The sequence below is a fragment of the Mesocricetus auratus genome, unplaced genomic scaffold (genome assembly GCF_017639785.1).
Source record: "Mesocricetus auratus isolate SY011 unplaced genomic scaffold, BCM_Maur_2.0 Super-Scaffold_100013, whole genome shotgun sequence".
Classification (NCBI taxonomy): domain Eukaryota; kingdom Metazoa; phylum Chordata; class Mammalia; order Rodentia; family Cricetidae; genus Mesocricetus; species Mesocricetus auratus.
The window spans coordinates 23,906,201-23,928,086 of NW_024429196.1; the positions used below are offsets into that span (position 1 = coordinate 23,906,201).

At 37.1% G+C, this 21,886-nt stretch overlaps 1 protein-coding gene across 1 annotated transcript in view; it reads left to right on the plus strand.

Annotated features, from left to right (window-relative positions):
* Upf2 (UPF2 regulator of nonsense mediated mRNA decay) overlaps positions 1-21,886 on the plus strand; it is a 101,230-nt gene that overhangs the window by 34,905 nt on the left and 44,439 nt on the right. Inside the window, 2 exon segments of the mRNA XM_040755526.1 lie at positions 5,475-5,560; positions 21,345-21,453. Coding sequence (XP_040611460.1) covers positions 5,475-5,560; positions 21,345-21,453 — 195 coding nt within the window.

A 21,886-nucleotide genomic window follows, 5' to 3' on the forward strand; every position in this document is an offset into this window, starting at 1 on the left:
CAACAGGAAAGTACCACTTTTGTTCGAAGTATGTACAGTGTGATGAATATTAGTGTTTTAAGCAGTCTGTCCTGAGAACTCTCACTGATGTAGAGAGGAAGCATCCCTCCTAATCTGAAATACTTTTCTACTCTAGTTGTTCATAAGCTGTGCATCGTCATTTGTATGTAGCTGGCATAAACTGTATTATCTGATCTTTCAGTTGCTTCTCTTATTTTTCTTTCACTGAGACCTGTATATGCCTTCTGTAAATGAATCCAGTAAATAGAGACATAAACTGAGACAAAAGCTGTACACTCTTACAATTTACATATTTCTCACACAAGATACAGGTCTTGAAAGCCAGGTGTTGATAGTGCACACCTTTAATCCTAGCACTTGGGAGGCAGAGGCAGGTGGATCTATGTGAGTTTGAGGCCAGTCTGGTCTACAGATAGAGTTCCAGGACAAGCTCCAAAGCAATACAGAGAAACCCTGTCTTGAAAAACTTAAAAAAAAAAAAAAGGATACAGGTCTTGAAAGCTTGTTTATGATGGCTTTCCATTGGAATAGGCATTAAATTGGTTACCTGTTTATATTGTGAACAATCTGTGCTTAGTAGCACTGAGTAAGTTTTGAATCTGTGAGGCTGATAGCAGCTGTTACCAACATCTTCCTCCCCACACCACACAGCAACCATAACTGCCATGGTTCCTTGTCTTCTTTTCCTTTTCCCTAATAGCCTCCTCCACAGGTCCCTTCTGTCTGTTACATTTAGAAGATGACTGAATCTGTCCCCTGCTAACTTGATATATTTTTTTGGCTGTGATTCCAGAATGAGAACAATATTTTGACATTCCTGCTTTCCATCACCCCACATATTGGTATTAGCATAAAGCTGCAGATGAAGAAGCTCAACAGTAATGTGTATTAGTTACAAAATTACTACAACTTTCAAGCTGTACTCCCTAAGTTCTTGACTTGGTATTAGAGCCATTTCCAATATATTCTGAGATAGCTTTCTGGGAGCCAGATCGATGAGCAATTGGAGCCACTTCCACTGGACCATTACTTCCTCTTGAGAGGAATTCTTTCATAGTTGCTGCTAAAGGGCCAAATGGCTGAAGAAGGAAAAATATTTGGCAATTAGGCAGAAAAGTGTAAGACTTTTAAAAATGTAATTCAATGATTTTATGAAGCTATAAATAAACTTAAGCTGTATATTTAACCACAAATGTTTATAAAGCCAGAGTTTTTCATATGGATCTAAGTCTGTGCTTTTGCTTTATAGATGTGAATGTAAGAGGTTTTCAAGATTACATAGGTAGAATTCATACATGATCCAAATACCTGATTTTATGTGTTGTGCTACGTGTTTATATTAATTCACGTGTGACTTTGAAATGTGGGTAGGGGTTCCTCCCCCTTGTTATGGAACTTAATTTGTACTGACAAGATAAAAATACTTGATGTGCCTCTGTCTTTATTGTATTGTTGCCAATTAGAATTCCTTACAGGGTTCTAAATATCAGTTCTTTTACTCCGAATAGGCAAGAAATAGGTCTTTTAAACACATTTTCTGTATATGTTTTTATTTTGTTTGCATGTGTGGGCACACAAATGCTATGGCATGCATGTAGAGGTCAGAGGGAAACTTTGGAAGTTGATTCTCTCCTTCCATGTGGGTCCTGGCGACCAATCTCAGATCATCAGACTTGGTATCACGAGCTGTTACTCCCTGAGGCATCTTTCCAGCCTTAGTCTGCCTTAGTCTGATTTTTTTCAACTTTCAAATAACAAGGATGAAGGACAGTAGGATCCATGTACCATTCATATTTAATGAATAATGTAAAATTGTTTGTGTATATATGGTGTTATTGACTATGAATATTTTCCAAGGTTTTAATTCTCCTAGCCATAAGGAGTAAATTAGGTATTTTGTTGTTGTTGGGTTTTTTTTTTTTTTTTTTTTTTTTGGTTTGGTTTTCCAAGACAGAGTCTCTCTGTATTGTTTTGGAGGCTGTCCTGGAACTTGCTCTGTAGACCAGGCTGCCCTGGAACTCACAGAGATCTGCCCGCCTCTGCCTCCCGAGTGCTGGGATTAAAGGTGTGCACTACCAATGCCCGGCTAATAAATTAGTTCTTTAAAAAATTTTCAATGGTTTATTTTTATGTGCCATGTAAGTGCTGAGAATTGAACCCAGGTCCTCTGGAAAAACAGCCAGTGCTCTCAACCACTGAACCATCTCTCCAGCCCCATAAATTAGTTCTTATCTCAGTCAGAGATGTTTTATTTCAGTAATTTTTGCTTTTTAGATTAGATTTAGTTTTATGTGTGTGTGAATGTATTTAATGTTTGTTGGTGCCTATGAGAGCCAGAAGGGGGAGTCAGAGCCCCTGCATCTGGAATTACAGGTAGTTGTTAATGATGCAAAATGGGTTCTGGGAATGAAACTTGAGTACTCTGAATTTTTTGTTGTTGTTATTTTGAGACAGTGTTTTTCTGTGTAGCCCTGTTTGTCCTGGAACTCTTTGTAGACCAGGCTGTCCTCCAACTCAGAGATCTACCTTCTGAGTGCTAGGATTAAAGGCATTTGTGCATTGCCACCCCCCCCCCCCCCGCACTTGGAACTTGGGTACTCTGGAAGGACAGGAAGTGCTTTTAACCACTGAGCCATCTGGAGAGTCCCTCCCTCTTTTTTTGTTTTTTAAACATTTATTTATTTAGTGTGTGTGTGTTTGCGTGAGTGGAAGTGTGTGCCTGCACTTTTGCCATGCACCTATTTGGCTGTAAGGGTTGGTTCTCTCCTGTATTGTGGATTCTGTAGATGAAGCCAGGTCAGACTTGATGGAAAGTGCCTTTACCCTCAGATTCATTGGCCAGTGTATATAATAATGAGAAAGGTTTTAAGTTTTATTGATTCTGGCAATCATTCTTATCTTTTTCTTTAATTTTCTTTTTTTTTTAAAGATTTACTTGTTTTTATGTGTATGGTATTTTGCCCACAAATATGTCTGTGTACCGTGTGTGTGCCTGGTACTCTCAGAGGCCAGAAAAGGCTGTCAAATGCTCACAACAGCAATTACAGATAGTTGTAAACCTCCTTATGGGTGCTAGGAATTGAACCCAGGTCCTCTGAAAGAGCAACCAGTGTTCTTAGTTGCTGAGTCATCTCATCTTTTTGTTTTTATTGTTTTCTGTAGTTTCTCTAGTCTTAGGTAAATCAAAAATGTTTGTGTTCCCTAGTTACTGTGTTATTGTTCTGAAATCTGCTGATGGAAAACTATGCCCAGACATGGGTCACTCATTGTCTATTAAAATGCATTGTGAGCCTACTTGGTTCATATGTTGTTTCCTTCACAGGAGGTTTTATGTATATTCACTTTTATGTATGTTCACTCATAAGCAATTCCCTTTTGACTTTTTAGTTTTTCTCATACCCTATAATTACATACCATTTATCCTAAAGTTAAGAATTTTCTTAAGTGACTTCTGTGAAGAATGCCATTCATTTTTCCCCATGAATTTGATGGTGAGAAAATTTATCTTTGCCTAAAGCAAAACATTGCTTATTGAGTTGCATTTTACTTGAGCATTTGAAGCAAGTTTTTAAAAAGCTGCTTAGTGAGTTGTCATGAAACAAACAAATATGACTACCTTACATGCTTCACATTATCCTTATTGCAGGCACTGACTGGCCTGGAATTTTCCCTGCCTACCTTTGTCTCTTGAGTATACCGGTGTCTGCCACCATACCCGAATTCTTGTTTTTAAAGATATCTTCAAATATATTGATTCTGGTAGTTTTTCTACTCGAGTGTTTTTATTCATTTCACATAAACTCTGTGTGTACTAGATATTGACATTTTGTACTTAGTTTCTGATATGTGGAACATTAAAATTTTTGTTATATTTATTTAGTATGTATGAGAGAGAGAGGAAGGGAGGGAGGGAGGGAGGAAGGGAGGGAGGAAGGGAGGGAGGGAGGGAGGGAGAGGAGACGAGACAGAGGAGACAGAGAGAGAGAGAGAGAGAAGACACACAGAGACAGAGAAATAGAGCCCATACTGCTCCAGGGAATTTAGAGGCTAGTTTATGGAAATTGATTCTCTTCTGTGTGTTAGGTCAGGTGATTAAACTCAGCTTGTCAGGCTTGTCAGAAAGTGTCTTATCCTTTTTAGCTATCTTGCTAGCCCCCATGTAGAACACTTTTCACACGGCTTTCTGTGTGTGTCCAACTAACTTTTGATAGTTATGGTAAGAAAAGTCTTAGGTGGGCAGTGGGTGATACACACCTTTAATCCCAGCACTCATGAGGTAGAGGCAGGTACATTGCGGAGCTTGAGGACAGCCAGGACTACACAAGAAAAGTCTTTATTACCTTGTCTATTTTTCCTGAAATTCGTTTAGATAGGTATAGAAGGTAAGTACAGGCATCCCATTATTGGATGGTTCCACCTCTATAGATTCAGCCAACCATAGGTAGTAAATATTTGTTGGGGGCGAACTACATCTGTCCTGAATAATACACTTTTTTTAGGTTGACATTATTATATTTATAATACATTTATAATCTAGAGATGACTTAAAGTATATGGGAAGGTATGCCTAAACTACATGCAAGCACTGTGCTATTTTACATAAGCAAATTGAACACTTGTGCATTTGCATATTCTGGGAGATTTGTGGAACCAATCTCCTTGTGGATACTCAGGGACAATAGTACCAGCTAACTAATGTTTCTATTTTCCAAGAACTTTCTAGAATGTAAATCTTTTCTTGCTTTTCTTTTTGTGTTTATATTAAGGGAATTGATGAAATACTAGTCTGAGTTTAGTTTCTAAAATACTGTGTTTTGATTGTCCTAGTAGCTTTCTTTACTTGTGTTAAATATTCTTGACGCAACCCAGAGCCTCCCACATACGAAGCAAGCATTCTACCACTGAATTGCAGCATAAACTCGTTATCCTAGTACTGATTTAGCTTTTTTTAGACACAGATTGAACTTTAGAGTTACTTGCCGAATACTCATGGGAGGTTTTGAAGCTGCCTTTAAATTCTATTCCCAATACAAAGTAGTATTTTTTTTTTAAGTAGGAATATATATTTTTAGACTTCTAGAAAGAAAGGACTTTTAGGCTTAATGATCTTACAGTTTGGAATGTGCTTATTGTTTAAAATACTAGTGTCTTAAAAACTATTTTGGGAGCCAGGCGTTGGTGGCGCACGCCTTTAATCCCAGCACTCGGGAGGCAGAGGCAGGCGGATCTCTGTGAGTTCGAGGCCAGCCTGGTCTACTGAGCGAGTTCCAGGACAGCCTCCAAAACAATACAGAGAAACCCTGTCTCGAAAAACCAAAAAAAAAAAAAAACTATTTTGGGATGTTTAAGAACATAAAAAATTGACTTAGGGTTTCTACTTTCAGTAGCTATGTCAAGGAGTTTTGTTTTGTTTTGTTTTTTTTAAAGAAAATAAATTGTTCTTTTTCCTTTAGGCAGCCATGGATTTTTGCATGAACATGAACACAAAAGCAAACAGGAAGAAGTTGGTACGGGCACTCTTCATAGTTCCTAGACAAAGGTCAGTATTTGAAATAGTAATTTGTTGGTAGTAATGTAAGATCAGCATTCTTATTATTTCTTTAAAATGATCACTCTGACTTAGTTTTATTAGTTCAGTAGGTATTATTATTAGCATATCCCTAGGACTTTTATTAATTTTTGTATTGTTTTATTCTGATGGAAATATTTTTTTTAATATTTACACATGCTATTTTAAGAGAAATATTTAGTAATAAAGATAACTTGGTGTATGTGGTGCTGCATACTGTAATCTCAGCACTCAGGAGGAGGCTGAAATCATGGATCGAATATTTGAGGACAGCGTGGGCTATGCAGTTGAGATTCTTACCTCAAGAAAACAAAGGAGGCTGGGATTGGTGGTTTATGCCTTTAATCCTGGTACACCAAGGCTGTGGCAGGTGGGCCTCTATGAGTTCAAGGCCAGCCTGGTCTATATAGTGAGATCCTGTCTCAAAAAAAAAAAAAACCCAAAATAAAACCCAAAACGAAACAAAAAACGACTAGGTATCTTGATTGGTACACACCTTTAATTTCAGCACTGTGAGGCAGAGGCAGGTAGTTCAGTTCAAGGTCAGCTTTGTCTACACAATGAATTCCAGGACAGCCAGGTCTGTGTAGAGAGAGAGAGAGACCCTCTCTCAAAAACAGCAAACAAAACAAAAAACCTCAAATAATAAACTCAGTAATGGCTGGAAGCAATAGTTAATTGGCTTTTATTTTCCCCCTCTGGGGGGGGGCAAATCAAATTATGTAGGTTTTTTGGGGAAGAATTTATATTTTGTATAGATATGGTAATTTAGTATATGTAATTCTTAAGCTTAAATGGAAATTATCTAGTTGTCTGAGTTATAATGTTAGAGAAGAGATAACCTGCCTAGAGATTTCACTCAGTAAAATTGAAAGCTACATTAATAATGATGTTGTTAGTAACTTGACACTCAGTTACATAATGCAGAGAGAATTTTGATGCTCTGTTATGCTAAATGAAAATCTCTACCTATATCTATCAGAACTTTTCAGACTTTTTACCAAGATCTAAAGAAGGTCCATTTCTGTTATTAGATTCTTTTTCTCGGATTCTTTTTCTCTTGTGAGACAAGATCTTAAATATTGAGGCTGACCTTTATATGTCTACCTCAAATTTGAATTTCTCCTGATTTAAACTTCTGCACAAAATGATTATGAGTGTGGCCACTGTGCCTGGTCATTTCTGTTCAATATAAAATTAGGAAATTTGTTGGGGTTAGAGATAACTCAGTGGTTAAAGCAGGACTTGTTTTATGCAGGAGAACCCATGTGTGATTCCCAGCACCCACATAGTAGTTTATGAATGTCTGTAACCTCAGTTCCAGGGCATCTAATCTAATGCCTGACTCTGCCATGACATTGGTGGGCACTAGGCACACTTGTGGTCATAATACATGCATGTAGGCAATACTCATACATGTTAAATAGAATAAATGAATCTAAAAGGAAAAATGTTTGTTAACTGCTGTGATAGCTTACAGTGTAGCTAAGATTATTTCTTGCCCCCAAAGATAAGGACTTTATTGAAGATTTTCTGATCTGTTGATACATAGAAACTAGAGTTAATTTAGTACTGCTAAAATTTCTCTGTGAAACCAAATCCCTACTTAATTTTTTCGTTTTTTTTTTAAAAAGTATTTGTTTTCTTTTGTTATGGGTTATGAGTGTTCTGCTTGCATGTATGTCTGAACTTGTATATGTACGTGTACCCATAGAGACCAGAAGAGGTAGTGGATCCCCTGGAACTGGAGTTAGAGATGGTGGTGAGCTGTCATGAATGGGTGCTAGGACCAACCCCAGGTCCTCTGAAAGACTAGCCAGTGCTCTGAACCTTTGAGCCATCTCTCCAGCCCCTCTTTATCATTTTTTTTAAAAACTGTTCTCTTTTTTTTTTAAGATTTACGTATTTATTACATATACAGTGTTCTGTTTACACGCCAGAAGAGGGCACCAGATTGAATTGCAGATGGTTGTGAGCCACCATGTGGTTGCTGGGAATTGAACTCAGGACCTCTGGAAGACCAGCCAGTGCTCTTAACCTCTGAGCCATCTCTCCAGCCCCCCCTCTTTATCATTTTAAAAATATTTTCGTAGCAGTGTTAATGAGCCTGTTTGTGTGTGTGTGTGTGTGTGTGTGTGTGTGTGTGTGTGTGTGTGTGTTTCATTTTAACAGTTGGGAGGGAGAAGGAATGCTAATACAGTGAGATAGTAATTGATACTAATTAATAAGTAATGTAATTTAGAGAGATGACTTGATATTATCTTTAGTCATTAGATATTAAATGGCAGAGGGCGATGGAGAAATGACTCAGCAGTTAAGGGAGTTAAGCTGCTCTTCCAAAAGATCTGGGTTCAATTCCCAGCACATACATGACTGCTCAAGACTATCTGTGGTTCTAGTTCCCAGGGGTTCTCACTCCCTGACACAGACATACCCTCAAGTAAAACATCAATGCACATAAAATCAAAATAAATATATTTAAAAATATATGAAATTGTATACTTTATCAATTTGTTTGGTTTTGATTTTTGTTTTTTTGGGACAGGGTTTCTCTGTGTAGTCTTGGCTGTCTTGGAACTCAGTCTGTAGAGCCAGGCTAGCCTTGAACTCACAGAGATTCTTCTCACTCTGCCTCCTGAGTGCTGGCATTAAAGGCATACTTTATCAAATTTAAGGTGCTTCCAATTAATGTGTATCATTATCTTATGTACAAGTAAGAGAAAAATGTTGCCAATATTAAGGCTTTACTGTGAGGTTCTGTTTTCATACAGATGAATAGGAATAATATATACCCTGAATTGATGAATAAGCTACAGTTTTCCCCAAATATCTTAGATATTTGGGCTTACCTATAAAAGACCAACTTTCTTCTTTGTATACTGGTGCCTCCTCCTAAATCAGACAAAAAGAAAAGAATCTTTAAAAATTGTTTGCTGTTATTATTGTATGTATATGTGCACACATGTGGAAGCCAGAGGTTGACATCCTTAAATCACTCTCTACCTGGTTTTTGTTTGTTTGTTTTTTCTTTTCCTTTTTCTTTCTTTTCTTTTGAAGCAGGATTTCTCACAAAATCCTGAGCTCAGATTCTACAAGACTGGCTTGCTAGTGAGTGCCAGAAATCCTCCTGTCTCCTTCCTCCCTAGTGCTGGAATTATTGGTCTATGCCAAAGCACCCCTTGTTTACATGAGTGCTGAGGGTGAAACTTAGCTCCTCGTGTTTATGCAGCAGGCACTTCACCAAGTGAGCCAACTCCCAAGTTCTATCCTTTGTTCTTTTAGAGCTACATTTATCTGTATAACTCATGAGTAGAAAGATGTAATAGTTCCATTCTGATAGAAACATAGACTTGAAAATGGTAGGAATTTACAAGGTAAGGGTCATTTTCAGACAAATATAGTATTCCAGGCCAACCTGAGATACATGAGCTTCTGTCTCAAATATTTTAAAAAAAATTATGTAACATCTTAAAACCCTGAGAAATACCCAGGTAGTGGTGGTGCACACCTTTAATCCCAGTACTTGGGAGGCAAGGGCAGGTGGATCTATGCGAGTTTGAAGCCAGCCTAGTCTACAGAGTGAGTGCCAGGACAGGCTCCAAAGCTACACAGAGAGACCCTCTCTTGACAAACAAAACAAAACAAACAAAAAAACCTGTGAGAAGTAGACTTTGTATCTAATATTATCTTAAAGGTTTAATATGATAATTTAAGTTGATTATTTAAACATAGAAAAATGAAGGTGTGTTCTAAAATCCAATCACTAAATAATTAATGGTCAGCTATGCCTGTGATTATTACAGAAGATAAAATATTATATGAACAGGTTGATTTTGTTTTTGTGTAGAGCTTAAAATTTGGAAGGAATATAGATGAATAATTCCAAGTTATATTATCAACAAGAGAAAAGCATGACATACTTTGAAATACAGAGCAAGTGGAATTTGGAGATTTTGTCTAGGGCAAGTAGAGAGGGCTGTATGAAACTAAGGATTGTTTAATAGCCATATTGAGGAATTCGCTATACAAAGAATGGGTGAGTAAAGCAAATCTAGAATGTTTCTGATAGATAGACTCACCTTTAAGCCTTATCACAGTGGATGTCTTGCCAAACAGCCGTCCTTTTTTCACATGCTGTTAAAGATAAGTTACTCTGGGCATGGTGGTGTACACCTTTTATCCCAGGAGGCAGAGGCAGGAGGATCTCTGTGAGTTCTAGGCCAGCTTGGTATACAAAGTAAGTTCTAGGACAGCCAAGGCTGTTAACACAGAGAAACCCTGTCTCAACAAAAGCACACACACAATCACACACACACTCACCCTCTCATCTTCTCAATACCAGAAGCCTAAGATATGTTTTAGTAAAAAGTATCCCTCATCTCCCTATTTACCCAGTTTCCATGTCTGTAGTGGAAAGATCACTGTCTTAATTCTTAGTTATATCCTCCTCAGGTTTCTTTTGCATATACAAGAAAATACAAGTTTAGCTTCCTACTTCTTCCTTTTTACACAGAGGGCAATCTCTTATGTATGCCTTCCATCAGTATGAAAATGTCTCCCTTGTTCATTTTTATAAGGCTATATGCAGTACTTGTCTTCATGGATGTACCATATTTAACCATTTTGGGCTTTCCAGCCTTTTCCTGTTACTGACAAAGCTATATTTATACTTCCTTTTTCTCTTCTTGTTTATATGAGCTAGTGGCTTGTCATCTTGGTTCCCCCCCTACTAAAACTTTTCCTAGCTTTTATATTTATCATTAATTCTATTGATTTACTATTAATTTTTGACTTATTTATTTTATTTAACCCTTCTTTGGGGCTATTTCATTTATTTTGTTTCTTTTCTGTTAACTTCATATATTTCTTGGCCTTTGAGTGTGAATCTAGCTGTTTTGTGGTTTTGACATATGGTGACATAATGTTTTCTAGAAATTCTGCATCTTTCTATGATACATGTACAATTTGGATTGTCTCTGAAGATGACTTGGTCTCTAGTGATGCTAGAACTAAAAGCATTCACCCGTCTCCTATCATTCCATTCTCAGTCTCCTCATTCCCATAAGTTCAGAAACATTTCTTTATCCCTTGAATTAGAGGCATAACTGGTAACCCTCAAAGGTGGGTGTGTGTATCGGGGAGGGGAAAAGAACACAAGAGAATAGGATTTAGTATGAGCTGGTTTAGACTATTCTGGCTAAGAAGTGTTGGGGTAAAAATACTCTTTGAGCTATCTGGATCATATAAGATTGACTTGAACACACTTGAAAGAGCAAGGAAATTGTTTTTATTGTCTGTTTAGAATCCTGACTTAGTCATCATCCATGCATAACTCTTCTTTGAGCCTCCTGCTTTAAAATGCTCTTGCTTTCTGTGGCATTTTTTTCATCCTCCTCCCTAAAGACGGAGGTGTCCTACAGAGTGTCTGTTCTCTGCTGTGTCTGGGATTCTGTTCATCTAACCTGACCTGGCCAAAGGTATGCTAGCAAAACCAGAATAGATTGTTTAGTAATTATTTTACTATAACTGTGAGTCCATAGGTTATATGTGGATCAAGGTATCGAGCTTAGCTGTTTTATCCAGTCTATACAGTTTCTTAGCTCTTAAGGACTTTTAGCCTTCTTTTCTCTTTTAAATAAGAACTTTGGTACCTGGAGAGATTGCTCAGCAGTTAAGAGCATTGGCTGCTCTTCCGGAGAACCCTAGCACCCACATAGCAGCTCCCAGCTGTCTGTAACTTCAATTCCAGGAGATCCACAGACATACCCAGAGATCTTTACACAGACATAAATGCAGGCAAAACACCAACCAGTGCTCATGAAATAAAAGTAAATACATCTTTCAAGGTGTAAATATATGGCTGACAACCCCCCCCAAAAAAAGAGAGCTCTGTAGAGAGGTAATTCACTTAAGTATGTGATTTGGGACTGTAAGGATATGCAACCACTGAAATTTGTTTACAACACTTTCATATTCTAAAAGAAGAACTTGTGACCATAGCAGTTTCCTCTCTGTCTCTTTCTGCAGTCCTAAGGAACTACAAGTCTGCTCTGTTTGTATTGTTCTGTCTGTACTGGACATTACTTTTTAAGTAGAATCATAACAGTATATGACCCCTTATGCCTGAGTTGCCTTTAGCATAGTGTTTTCCAAGATATACAAATTTCCTAGTAGGGACCTACACTTCAATCCTTTCTGTAAAGCAGTAGTGTCCCATTGTTTTTCAGCAACCATATTTTGTCTGTCTGTTAGTTGATGCTATATTAGTTTGATTATTTGTACGTTTGTTTTTACTATTAGGAATAATGCTTTTTTGATTGTTTGTGTAATATTGATATAGACATCTATTTTAGTTCTTAGTTGTATACCTTGAAGTAGAACTGCTAAATTATACAGTAACTCCATTATTTATTAGTTATTTTCACACAGGCTGTACTGTCTTACATCCCCACTTGCAAAATGTGAAAGATGTAGTTTCTTTGCTTAAATTTTTTAAAATCACATTTTTGAAGTTGGTTAGTGTGTGTGTGTGTGTGTGTGTGTGTGTGTGTGTGTGTAAGTTACTGCACTCATGGCGGTCAGAGGATAAGTTTTGAAGAGCTAGTTCTCAGGTTATCAGGCTTAGTGTCAAGCTCCTTCAGTCCTTGAGCCATCTCACTATCTGCAACCTAGTTTCTCTACATTTTTGCCCACAGTTGTTACAGTTTTTACATTGCAGCCATAATAGTGACTATGAAGTGAGCCTCATTCTGTGTGTGTGTCTGTATGTGTGTATGTGTGTAGACCATGCTAGTCTTGAACTTGTGGAGAGTCAAGGGATCTACTTCCCTTTGCCTTCTAAGTTCTGAGAACACAGATGCAGAGCACCATAGCAGCACTCATGGATTTGTTGCTATATAGCCTAATGGCTAGTGGTACTTTTTTTTTTTCTTATAACTTGTTGACCATTTGTTTAACTTTGGAACAATGTCAATTCAACATACATATACACACTTGTACTTTTGTTTTTTTGTTTTGTTTTTCTTTTGAGGTAGTAGGGCCTTTTGTAGCGCAGGCTGTTCTTGAACTTGCTAAGAAGTCAAGAATGAATAGCGCAGGCTGTTGTTGAACTTGCTAAGAAGTCAAGAATGAACTTGGACTCTTACTTGAACATGTGCCAGCATACCTAGTTTCATATAGAGCTGGAGATTAAACCTTGAGCTTCAGGCATGCTAGGCAAATACTTTACCAACAGATCCTTCCCTCCCTCCCTCTCTCTCTCCCTCCCCCTTTTAATTGTTATTTGTCTTCTTTTTAATGATATTCAGAGTACTATCCCTTCATCAGATCCTGGAGTGTTTTGTTGTTGTTATTGTTTTCTGAGTTGTCTGTGTATTTTCTTGGTGTAATGTGTAGGCCAAAAAATTTTAAGTTTAATATAGTTCATTTTTTTACAAACCCCCCCCCCCAGGGTTTCTCTGTGTGCCCTGACTATCCTGGACCTCACTCTGTAAACCAGGCTAACCTTGAACTCAGATCCACCTGCCTCTGTCTCCCAAGTGCTGGGATTAAAGATGTGAGCCCCACTGCCTCATTTTTTACAATTAAAGATGTGAGCTGAAACAGGGTTATATCTCAGTTTTGTTTGCACATTGTGGTTAAAGCATTGCTAAGGGCTGCTGTTATATCTCTTAGCTTATTAATTTGAAGGACTCCTCAGAAATGAAATCTATAAATTTTCCTAGGTATTTGCATATTATTTTATAGTTAATTTGTAATAGCCACACTACATATAGAGAATATTTAATCTTTAAATATACTGTCTACCACTCAGATCAAGTTATGCAATGTTTTCATCATCCTAAAGACCATTTACTTCCCTAAGCTAGTTTTTGAATTTAAAGTGTGAATCAGGGAAAGTACCTTAAAAAAATCTTTTTTCCTGTTGAGCAGTGGTGGGGCACACCTTTAGTCCCAGCACTCTGGAGGCAGAGGCAGGCAGATCTCTGTGAGTTTGAAGCCAGCCTAGTCTACAAAGCTACACAGAGAAACCCTACCTCAAAAAAAAAAAAAAAAATCTTTTTTCCTCATTTTAATTACTGCTATACCATATGGTTGTTTTTTTGTTTTGTTGTTGTCTTTTTTTTTTTTTTAAGTTACTTTAAATCCACTTAGAGTAACAAATATTTGGGAGGTAGATGTGAAGAATAGCCTTAGAGTCATATAAACACACCACTCTTTACATGTAAATTTTACACTTGATTCTAGAATGGGTGTTTTGTTGGACAGGGTCTTTCTGTAGCCTTGACTGTTCTGAAACTCAATATGTAGACCAGGCTAGCCTCAAACTTACAAAGCTCCACCTGTCTCTGCCTCACAAGTGCTGGAATTAAAGGTCCAGCTGGATTTCCTCCCTCACTAAATTTAAAACTGATAATAATCAGAGTTTGGTTTGGTTTGGTTTTGCTTTCTCCTTAACTTTATTATTATGCTATACCACTTGGTGGCACTGTTTTATTTAGGATATCAGGACTATAAAAGGAAAAAGTAAGTAAGTTACTTGGTTGTGGATTCCAAAGAAAATGACCCCAGTCTTTATTTAGTATATTTTGCCATTTTTGAATCATATTCTACTATGTATTATTTTCTGAGTGTGTGTCTGTGTGTTTGTGTGGCACAGGTAGGCCACAGCATAGGTGTGGAGGTAAGTATAGGGCAGCTTGTGAGAGTTTTGTTCCTTCTTCTACCTGGGTCCCAGGGATCAAACTTAAGTTGTCAGACTTGGTGGCAAGTGCCTTTTCCATTAAGTCATCTTGTCAGTCCCAGTTGTAATTTTCCCGTGCTGAATTTTTTTGTTGTTGTTTTGTAGTGTTGGGAATCAAATTTTTCACGATAAGAAAATTCTCTGAAACTCTGAGCCCCTCTAGTCTTTTGGGGTTTTTTTGGTTGTTTTGTTGTTGTTTTGTTCTTGCCCTGGAACTCCCTCTTTAGACCTCACTGGCCTCTAACTCACAGAGATCTGCCTGCTTCTACTTCCTGAATGTTGGGATTAAAGGCATGTACCACCACCAGTCTCTGCCCCTCCAGTTTGGGTTTTTTTTGGGGGGGTTGTTTGTTTTGTTTTGTTTTCCAGACAGGGTTTCTCCGTGGCTTTGGAGGCTGTCCTGGAACTAGTGCTTGTAGACCAAGCTGGCCTGGAGCTCACAGAGATCCGCCTGCCTCTGCATCCCAAGTGCTGGGGTTAAAGGTGTATGCCACCACCGCCTGGCAACCCCTCCAGTTTTTAAATTGAGCTGTAACAGTATTCTTTCATATTCAGTTTTTTTCCAAGGCAGTTTTGAAAAGAGATGAAATTAGTAGCTTTCAACAGTTAAAAAAAAAAATAAAGGGAAAAAGAGAACAAAGCAGGAGATTTGTAAGTTCAAAGCTAGCCAGGCCTAGAGAGGTAGTAAATTTAAGGTCAGGTATATAATAAGGTTCTGCCTTCAAGGGAAGGAAGAAGGGAGAAGGGGTATTTATTTGAGAAGGCTAACTCATTAGTAGATTAAAATACCTGAAAAACTTTCTTCTCAGGGTCAAGTATGTGTGAGTTCCTGGTATTTGTATTTCTTGAGCTTAATGACTGAATGTAGATCATTAACTGCAATAGTATATGTAAGTTTGTGATTCTTAGAAATACAGGTGAGGTTTTATTTTTTTTTTAGGAGATTTTGTTTTTATTTTTGCTTTTCAAGAAAGTGATACCTGTATCTGTCCTAGAACTCCTGTTGTAGACCAGGCTGGCCTCGAACTCAGAAATCTGCCTGCCTCTGCCTCACAGGTGCTGGGATTAAAGGCGTGCACCACTACTACTTGGAAGGAGAGTTGTTTTTAAATCATTCACTATTAACTGTTAAAAATAATTGTCAGTATCTGAAGATTATAGAATTCACCTTTTTCCCATTTACTTTTCAGAAAATTCCAGTTAGATGGACTGTATATATGGCTTTATTAGATGAACTGTCTCACTTTTAGATTTTATTGCACTGTAATGTGATGCAGAAATTTACTTGTTGCATCGGGCTACAACCCATGATATTCCTGGGATTGAATGAAGCAAACAAATCTCAAGTTCTGGGTCCACCTGGCCTTGAGAGAGTTTGGACAGCTGTAGCTACTTGGTAAGACCTTGTCACAAGAAGCAGGTGAGGGCAGGTTGTTTGCCTAATATTAATGAGGTCCTAGACTCAAATCCCTGTTGTGGATGAACCAGGGAGAGAGAGAGAAAGGAAATAAAAGGAAATGTGCTCCATAAGTTGATTAAAATGCCTCATTTTTATTTTAATAACTTTAAAATGCTTGATGCTGTTTTGCATTTTAGCCCTTTCAGCTTTGTATTTATTCTTAAGAAGAACAGTGCATTTTAAGTGTACTGTGTCATCCAGAGGATGATTTATAATCGTCATATTTCTGTTTTGAATGAATGAGTTTATTAGACAAAAATAAAAGAATCATTAGCAAGTGGTAGATTTATAGAAACAGCAGATAAGTAGCAAAATGTCATCAAATCAGGCAGAATGTCATCAAATCTGAGTAGAGTAGCCTCACTGAGAGAGTAAACAGGCAACATCATCAAGTTGAGGCTTACAAATGTTTAGCAGAGTTACTAGAGAAGCCCAGCAGAGGCAGTCAGTTCCTGATCTAGATTCTCAGATAGAGCAGAGTATCCCCTTAGGTAAGACTTCTATGTAAAAAAACACATAGCAACAGATAATGTCATCATACTGGGCACTTAGAAACATCCATGAAATGGACAGCAGAAACTGGCAGTCAGCTGGATTTTCAGGTTAAATTTTCTCTTCCTGGTTAAGTTTCCCATTACTCAGTGTACAGCTGCTTGTTTTGTTTTGAGACAGGGTCTTATTTATACTGATAAATCTGCTGCCCACTAAGTGTTCAAGGTCTACCTGCCTCTGTCTTCTAAGTGCTTTAATTAAAGACCTGTGCCACCACCACTCCTGGACTCACTGCAGGAGGTCTTTTATAATCTGGAATAAACAATAGTAACCTCAATTGAAAATAATATTTTTTCTAGCTGTTCTCATGTTTTAAATGCTCCTGGCTGTCTGGTGGTTTTCCTCTCCCCATTATAGAGCCACGAGGGGCAGCCTGCCTCAGGACAGAGAGTCTTAGAGGATACTTGAAGTAAACCTGCTTGAGTCTGTGATAGGAGTCTGCTTTCAATAAGCTTAAAGAGTACATAACAGTTTACTAATATAATGTACAATACAGTGAGTTATGAGTGACAGTGAGCAAGTAACTTACTATCTTATTTACACTGTAACAAATTTTATTTTGTAAAGTAATGAATGAACACAGAACTGAAGATAAAGCAGGGAAAACTTTAGTATGAACTGTCCATTTTATGGGAGTAGAAGTCTGAGAAAATGGAGTAATTCGCTGCTCCATGAAGCAAAAGATAGGATCATTAACTACCTGGAACTGTTCGCTCTATGATGGAAAAATGTGGGCTAGAGAGATGCCTCATTGGTTAAGAGCACTGACTGCTCTTCCATAGGTCCTGAGTTCAATTCCCAGCAACCACATGGTGGTTCACACCATCTGTAATGAGATCTGGTGCCCTCTTCTGGCATACATAATAAATAAATAAAATCTTAAAAAAAAAAAAAGAGGAAAAACCAACTTAAAAAAAAAACATGGATAAATGTAAGCACTTTTCTTTTTGTTTGGACCAAGAAAAAGCCTCCAAGTGGATTCAGTTAATTGGAGAAAGAAGAAAACATACATATACTGATGGCTATTCTTAGTTGTCTACTGGAATTAAGTAAAACTGAAATGGCTGGGGCACTCTATGAGGGTTTTTTCTTAATTAAATCAATTGAGGTGGGAAGATACACCTTCAATTCATTTCTTTTGATGTAGGGAGATCCACCTTTACTGTGAGATAAGTTCAAGACTGATTCTTAGAAAAATCCAGGTAGATAATGCAGAAAAAGACATTAAAGCCATATGTATGTATGTATGTATGTTTGAAATATTTAAGAGCCACTTGAGAGCTAGAGAGATGGTTCAGTGAGTAAAAAACTATTGCTGTATAAGGATGATGCCCCGAGTTTCAATCTTATTTTTTTAAAAGGGGTAATAATTTTTTAATATGGGAGAATATACATTTTAGAGAACATGTTAACAATGCACTTGAATTAGATTTATTTACATAACACATATAACACATAATCTTTTTCCAAGAACCACTTTTTAATGTTGGCACATTAAATGGTATTTAGCATTCCTTTGGGGGAGAAGTGGCAAGAAAGATAAAAATAACTTATCAAATAAGTAAATTATATATGAAGTTAAAAAGTTTTTTGTTTTGTTTTTTAATTTTGTATGTATGTGTGTTTTGCATCACAGGTCAGGCAAGGGTATCAGATCATCAGGAGCTGAGTTACAGATGGTTATGAGCCACACTGTGGGTGATGAAATTGAACTCAGATCCCATAGAAGAGCATCCAGTGCTCTTAACCATAGTACTATCTCTCCAGCCTCTAGTTTTTTTTTTGTTTGTTTTGTTTTGTTTTTGTTTTTTTTTTTTTTTTGTTTTTTTTTGTTTTTTGTTTTTTGTTTTGAGACAGACTCCCTCTATGTGTTCTTACCTGGCCTGGAGCTTACTATGTAGACTGGCTGAGCTTCAAATTCAGGAACAATCTTTCTGCCTCATTCTCTCAAGTACTAGATTATGGACATGTCACCACACTTGACTGTCAATTCCATTTTAAAAATAAGTTACAGGATGGGGGTCCAGAGAGAAAGGTGGATTTACAAATTCACTGGGATATTCAGAATGGGTTTCACTGAAGTGACTTGGATGCGGTGAAGGAAGAGAGTACGAGTGTTGGGGAAAGTATTTTCGACTTAAAAGGAAGGAGAAACGCTAAGGATTTGAGTGAGATGATGAATGCCATTGTGCAGGGAGAGAACAGAACAGTCGTCAGGTTGGCGCTGGTGTCACAGAAATGCTATTTGCAATGACTTAGCCAGGCCCTTGTAACTTCTAGCTTGTTGCTTTGTTCTGCAGCCTCTATTCTTGAACTTGATCTGTGCATGTGATGTCAGGAAAGCAGGTGATCCAAGGCATTGGTTTAGTTTCTATATTTGAATTTACCAATGGATTATTTTTTAGACTTATTCATGTATATGGTTTTTTGCCCTATATGTGTTTGCACCAGGTGTTTCTGGTGTCCTCAAAAGTCAGAATGAGTGTTGGATTCTCTGGAGCTAGAGTTACATATGACTGTGAGCCTGAACCCTGGTCCTTTGGAAGATCAGCCAGTGCTCTTAGTCACTGAGACATCTGTATAGCATCCCTGACAATTGAAACAGAACATTATTAATTGAAACAGAACATTTTCTGTTAAAATGAGTATAGAAAACAAAAAACCTAATATTCTGAGTATGGAAAACAAAGAATCTAGTATTTTCAAGAGAATTTATACTTTACAGGTTAGTGTAAATCCATTTGTTATACAAGAAGATTATGAGTTAATTTCAGGCTGTGTGTGTGTGTGTATACACTGTTTCTGTGCATGAGCCATTGGAAATCAGAAGAGTGAGTTACAAGTGATTGTGAGTCACTATGTGGGTGCTGGGAACTGAACCTGGATCCTATGCAAGAACAATAAGCACTCTTAACTACAGAGCCATCTCTCTAGTCATCTAGAATTTTTTTCTTTTACTTAAAAATACTAGCAATACCCAAGAAATTGTACAGGAATACTTAGGGTTTATAATATCAAGGAGTGATCATGTCCATTTTGTATGTCAGATTCTTAATTTTCAACAGATAAACCTTTAAAATATTTTAAATAAATATCTAAAGTTTGATTATAAATGTTAGGGTTCAAAACACTTTGAAATCTTTTAAAAATATTTTTAGCTGGACAGTGAGCACTTGAGAAGCAGAGGCAGGTGGATCGCTTGAGTTCGATGCCAGTCTGGTCTACAGAGTGAGTGCCAGAACAACCAGGACTACACAGAGTCTTCTATCTATCTTGTTATTTCTGAAGTGGTGACTGTAATAACCATCTCATAAGGAAGTTATTATTATTAATAAGTTGAATAAAATATGTATATGCATATTAGGATTAGGACTAGTCCTACTACATTAGTACTTTTTTAACCTTTAAGTTTCCTTTGAAATAATGTATGTGTGAAGGTTAGAGAACAACTTGAGGAAAATTGGTTCTTGTTTTTTGTTTTTGTTTCAAGACAGGGTATCTCTATAGCTTTGGAGGCTGGCTTCAAATTTACAGAGATCTGCCTGCCTTTGCCTCCCAAGTGCTGGGATTAAAGTTGTGCTCCATTGCTACCACCCAGCTGAGGAAATGGTTCTTTCCTTCCACTTTGTGGGTCGAGTAGGTTGAATTTGGGTTTCCTGACTTGGCAGCAACTACCTTATTAACTCACTGAGCCATCTCTCTGCCTTTCAAATTTTGGTGTTTTCATTTACAAAAATACTTGTCCAACTTAAAAACAGGCAATCCTCTTCCCCTTTCATAATGATAGAAATTCTGATGTTAGGGCACATTCTGTCGCTTATGAAAATGTTTTGTGTAAAAGCAAAATATTAAAACCAAATACTTTAAAAGAAGTTATAGAAGTCAAAAAGAAAACTAAGTTTTTAAAAATTTAGTTATGAATTTCCTTTGCTTTTCCTTAACCTTGTATCTCCTTTACCCTCTTTGTCTCAGGGTCAATCTAATTCTAATTCCAAATCTAATTTGTAGCCTATGACAGGATACCTTTAGTAGTAACGACCTATTTTCCTACATTAGTCAGCAATGCAGGGATATATCTGGGGATAGGTAAGAACTGTAGGATTATTTATTTGTCTTCTAAGAGCTTCTTGCTGTCACAGTTTCTGCTGCTCTATGTAGTGTTTAGCTTCCCTGTCTCTGCCCTGCTGGCCCTGCTGCTGCCAGTGTAGTTGCTTTTGTACCATCTTACTGCTCATCTCTAGCCCATGTGATCTGCTGAGTGTTGAATAGCTAAATAATCAAGCCAGTAAGGTAATAGCTGTGATAGGAATGGAAATAAATTGTAGTTTGTATGTTAATTCCAGTTAGCAGTGATTGCCTAGAGTATTGGATTACATAAGCAGGATTCTGGAGCCGCATCCACATTTGATGGGAAAGAGTGATCTGTCAGTGGAGTGAAGCGACAGCACGAATGCCACATACTGCCATTGGCTAGCGTGAGATCTTATGTGATGATCTGAATGGGTTTTGTGATAAAGTTCATTTGCATCTTTTGATATTATCTTAATATCTTAGGTACTTTTTAGTTCTTGATTACTTTCTTACTTCAGAAATTGGTATTTCCAAATGATTTACCTCTGGATAAAGGAAGGAAATAGTTTAAAAGGATTCTAACTTGTACTATTTAAGTTGCCTTTAGGTTTGTAAATATTCTGTTACTAAGTAATTATGTAATTAAAAATTTAAACCATGTCAGAATACATTTTCTTCACATGTCATTTCATGTACCAAAATTACATACCTAATCAAAATATAGACTAGAAAATGCCAGGCTATTGATACACTTTTACGAGGCTTACTGAATTTTCAGAAACTCCATAATGGCAATAATTGGCATGTCTGAATGATTAGCTTTTTAAAAATTATTTACTATGTGAGTAAATCTGAGAAAGTTTAAGTTTTAAAATGAAATATTTCTGGTATGTCTTTCTTTTTACACATATCACATATAACTTTTGCAGGTTGGATTTGCTACCATTTTATGCAAGATTGGTTGCTACATTGCATCCCTGCATGTCTGATGTAGCAGAGGATCTTTGTTCCATGCTGAGGGGGGATTTCAGATTTCATGTATGTATTTAAGTATTTATTTTGTAATATGTATATATTCTAATAAGTTGAGTGAAGGTTCTTTGATTGAAAATAATCATTTTGTTGATAAGTGTACTTTTTAAATTGATAGTGGCACAATAGTTGAGGATTTATGGAATTCTAAATTTTTTTTAAGTGTAGGACTACTTAGTAATGCTTAAAGTTGTAGGAGGGGAGCTGTTACTGTTTTTTCATCCCATTATAGGTACTGTAGTTTTTATTTTTACAAAGTAAAAAAAAATCATTCTTCAAGGTCAAGACACAGACCTTATTGTTGACCCCTGAAAAAGGAGAATTAGCCATGAAGAAAGTTGGATATGCTGCCCCGTAGATGCCTCTTTAGGTGTTGAATTCCAAAAATAGGAAGTATAATAGCTTTCATAAATTCTAAGACATCATTGAATTCTGCTGT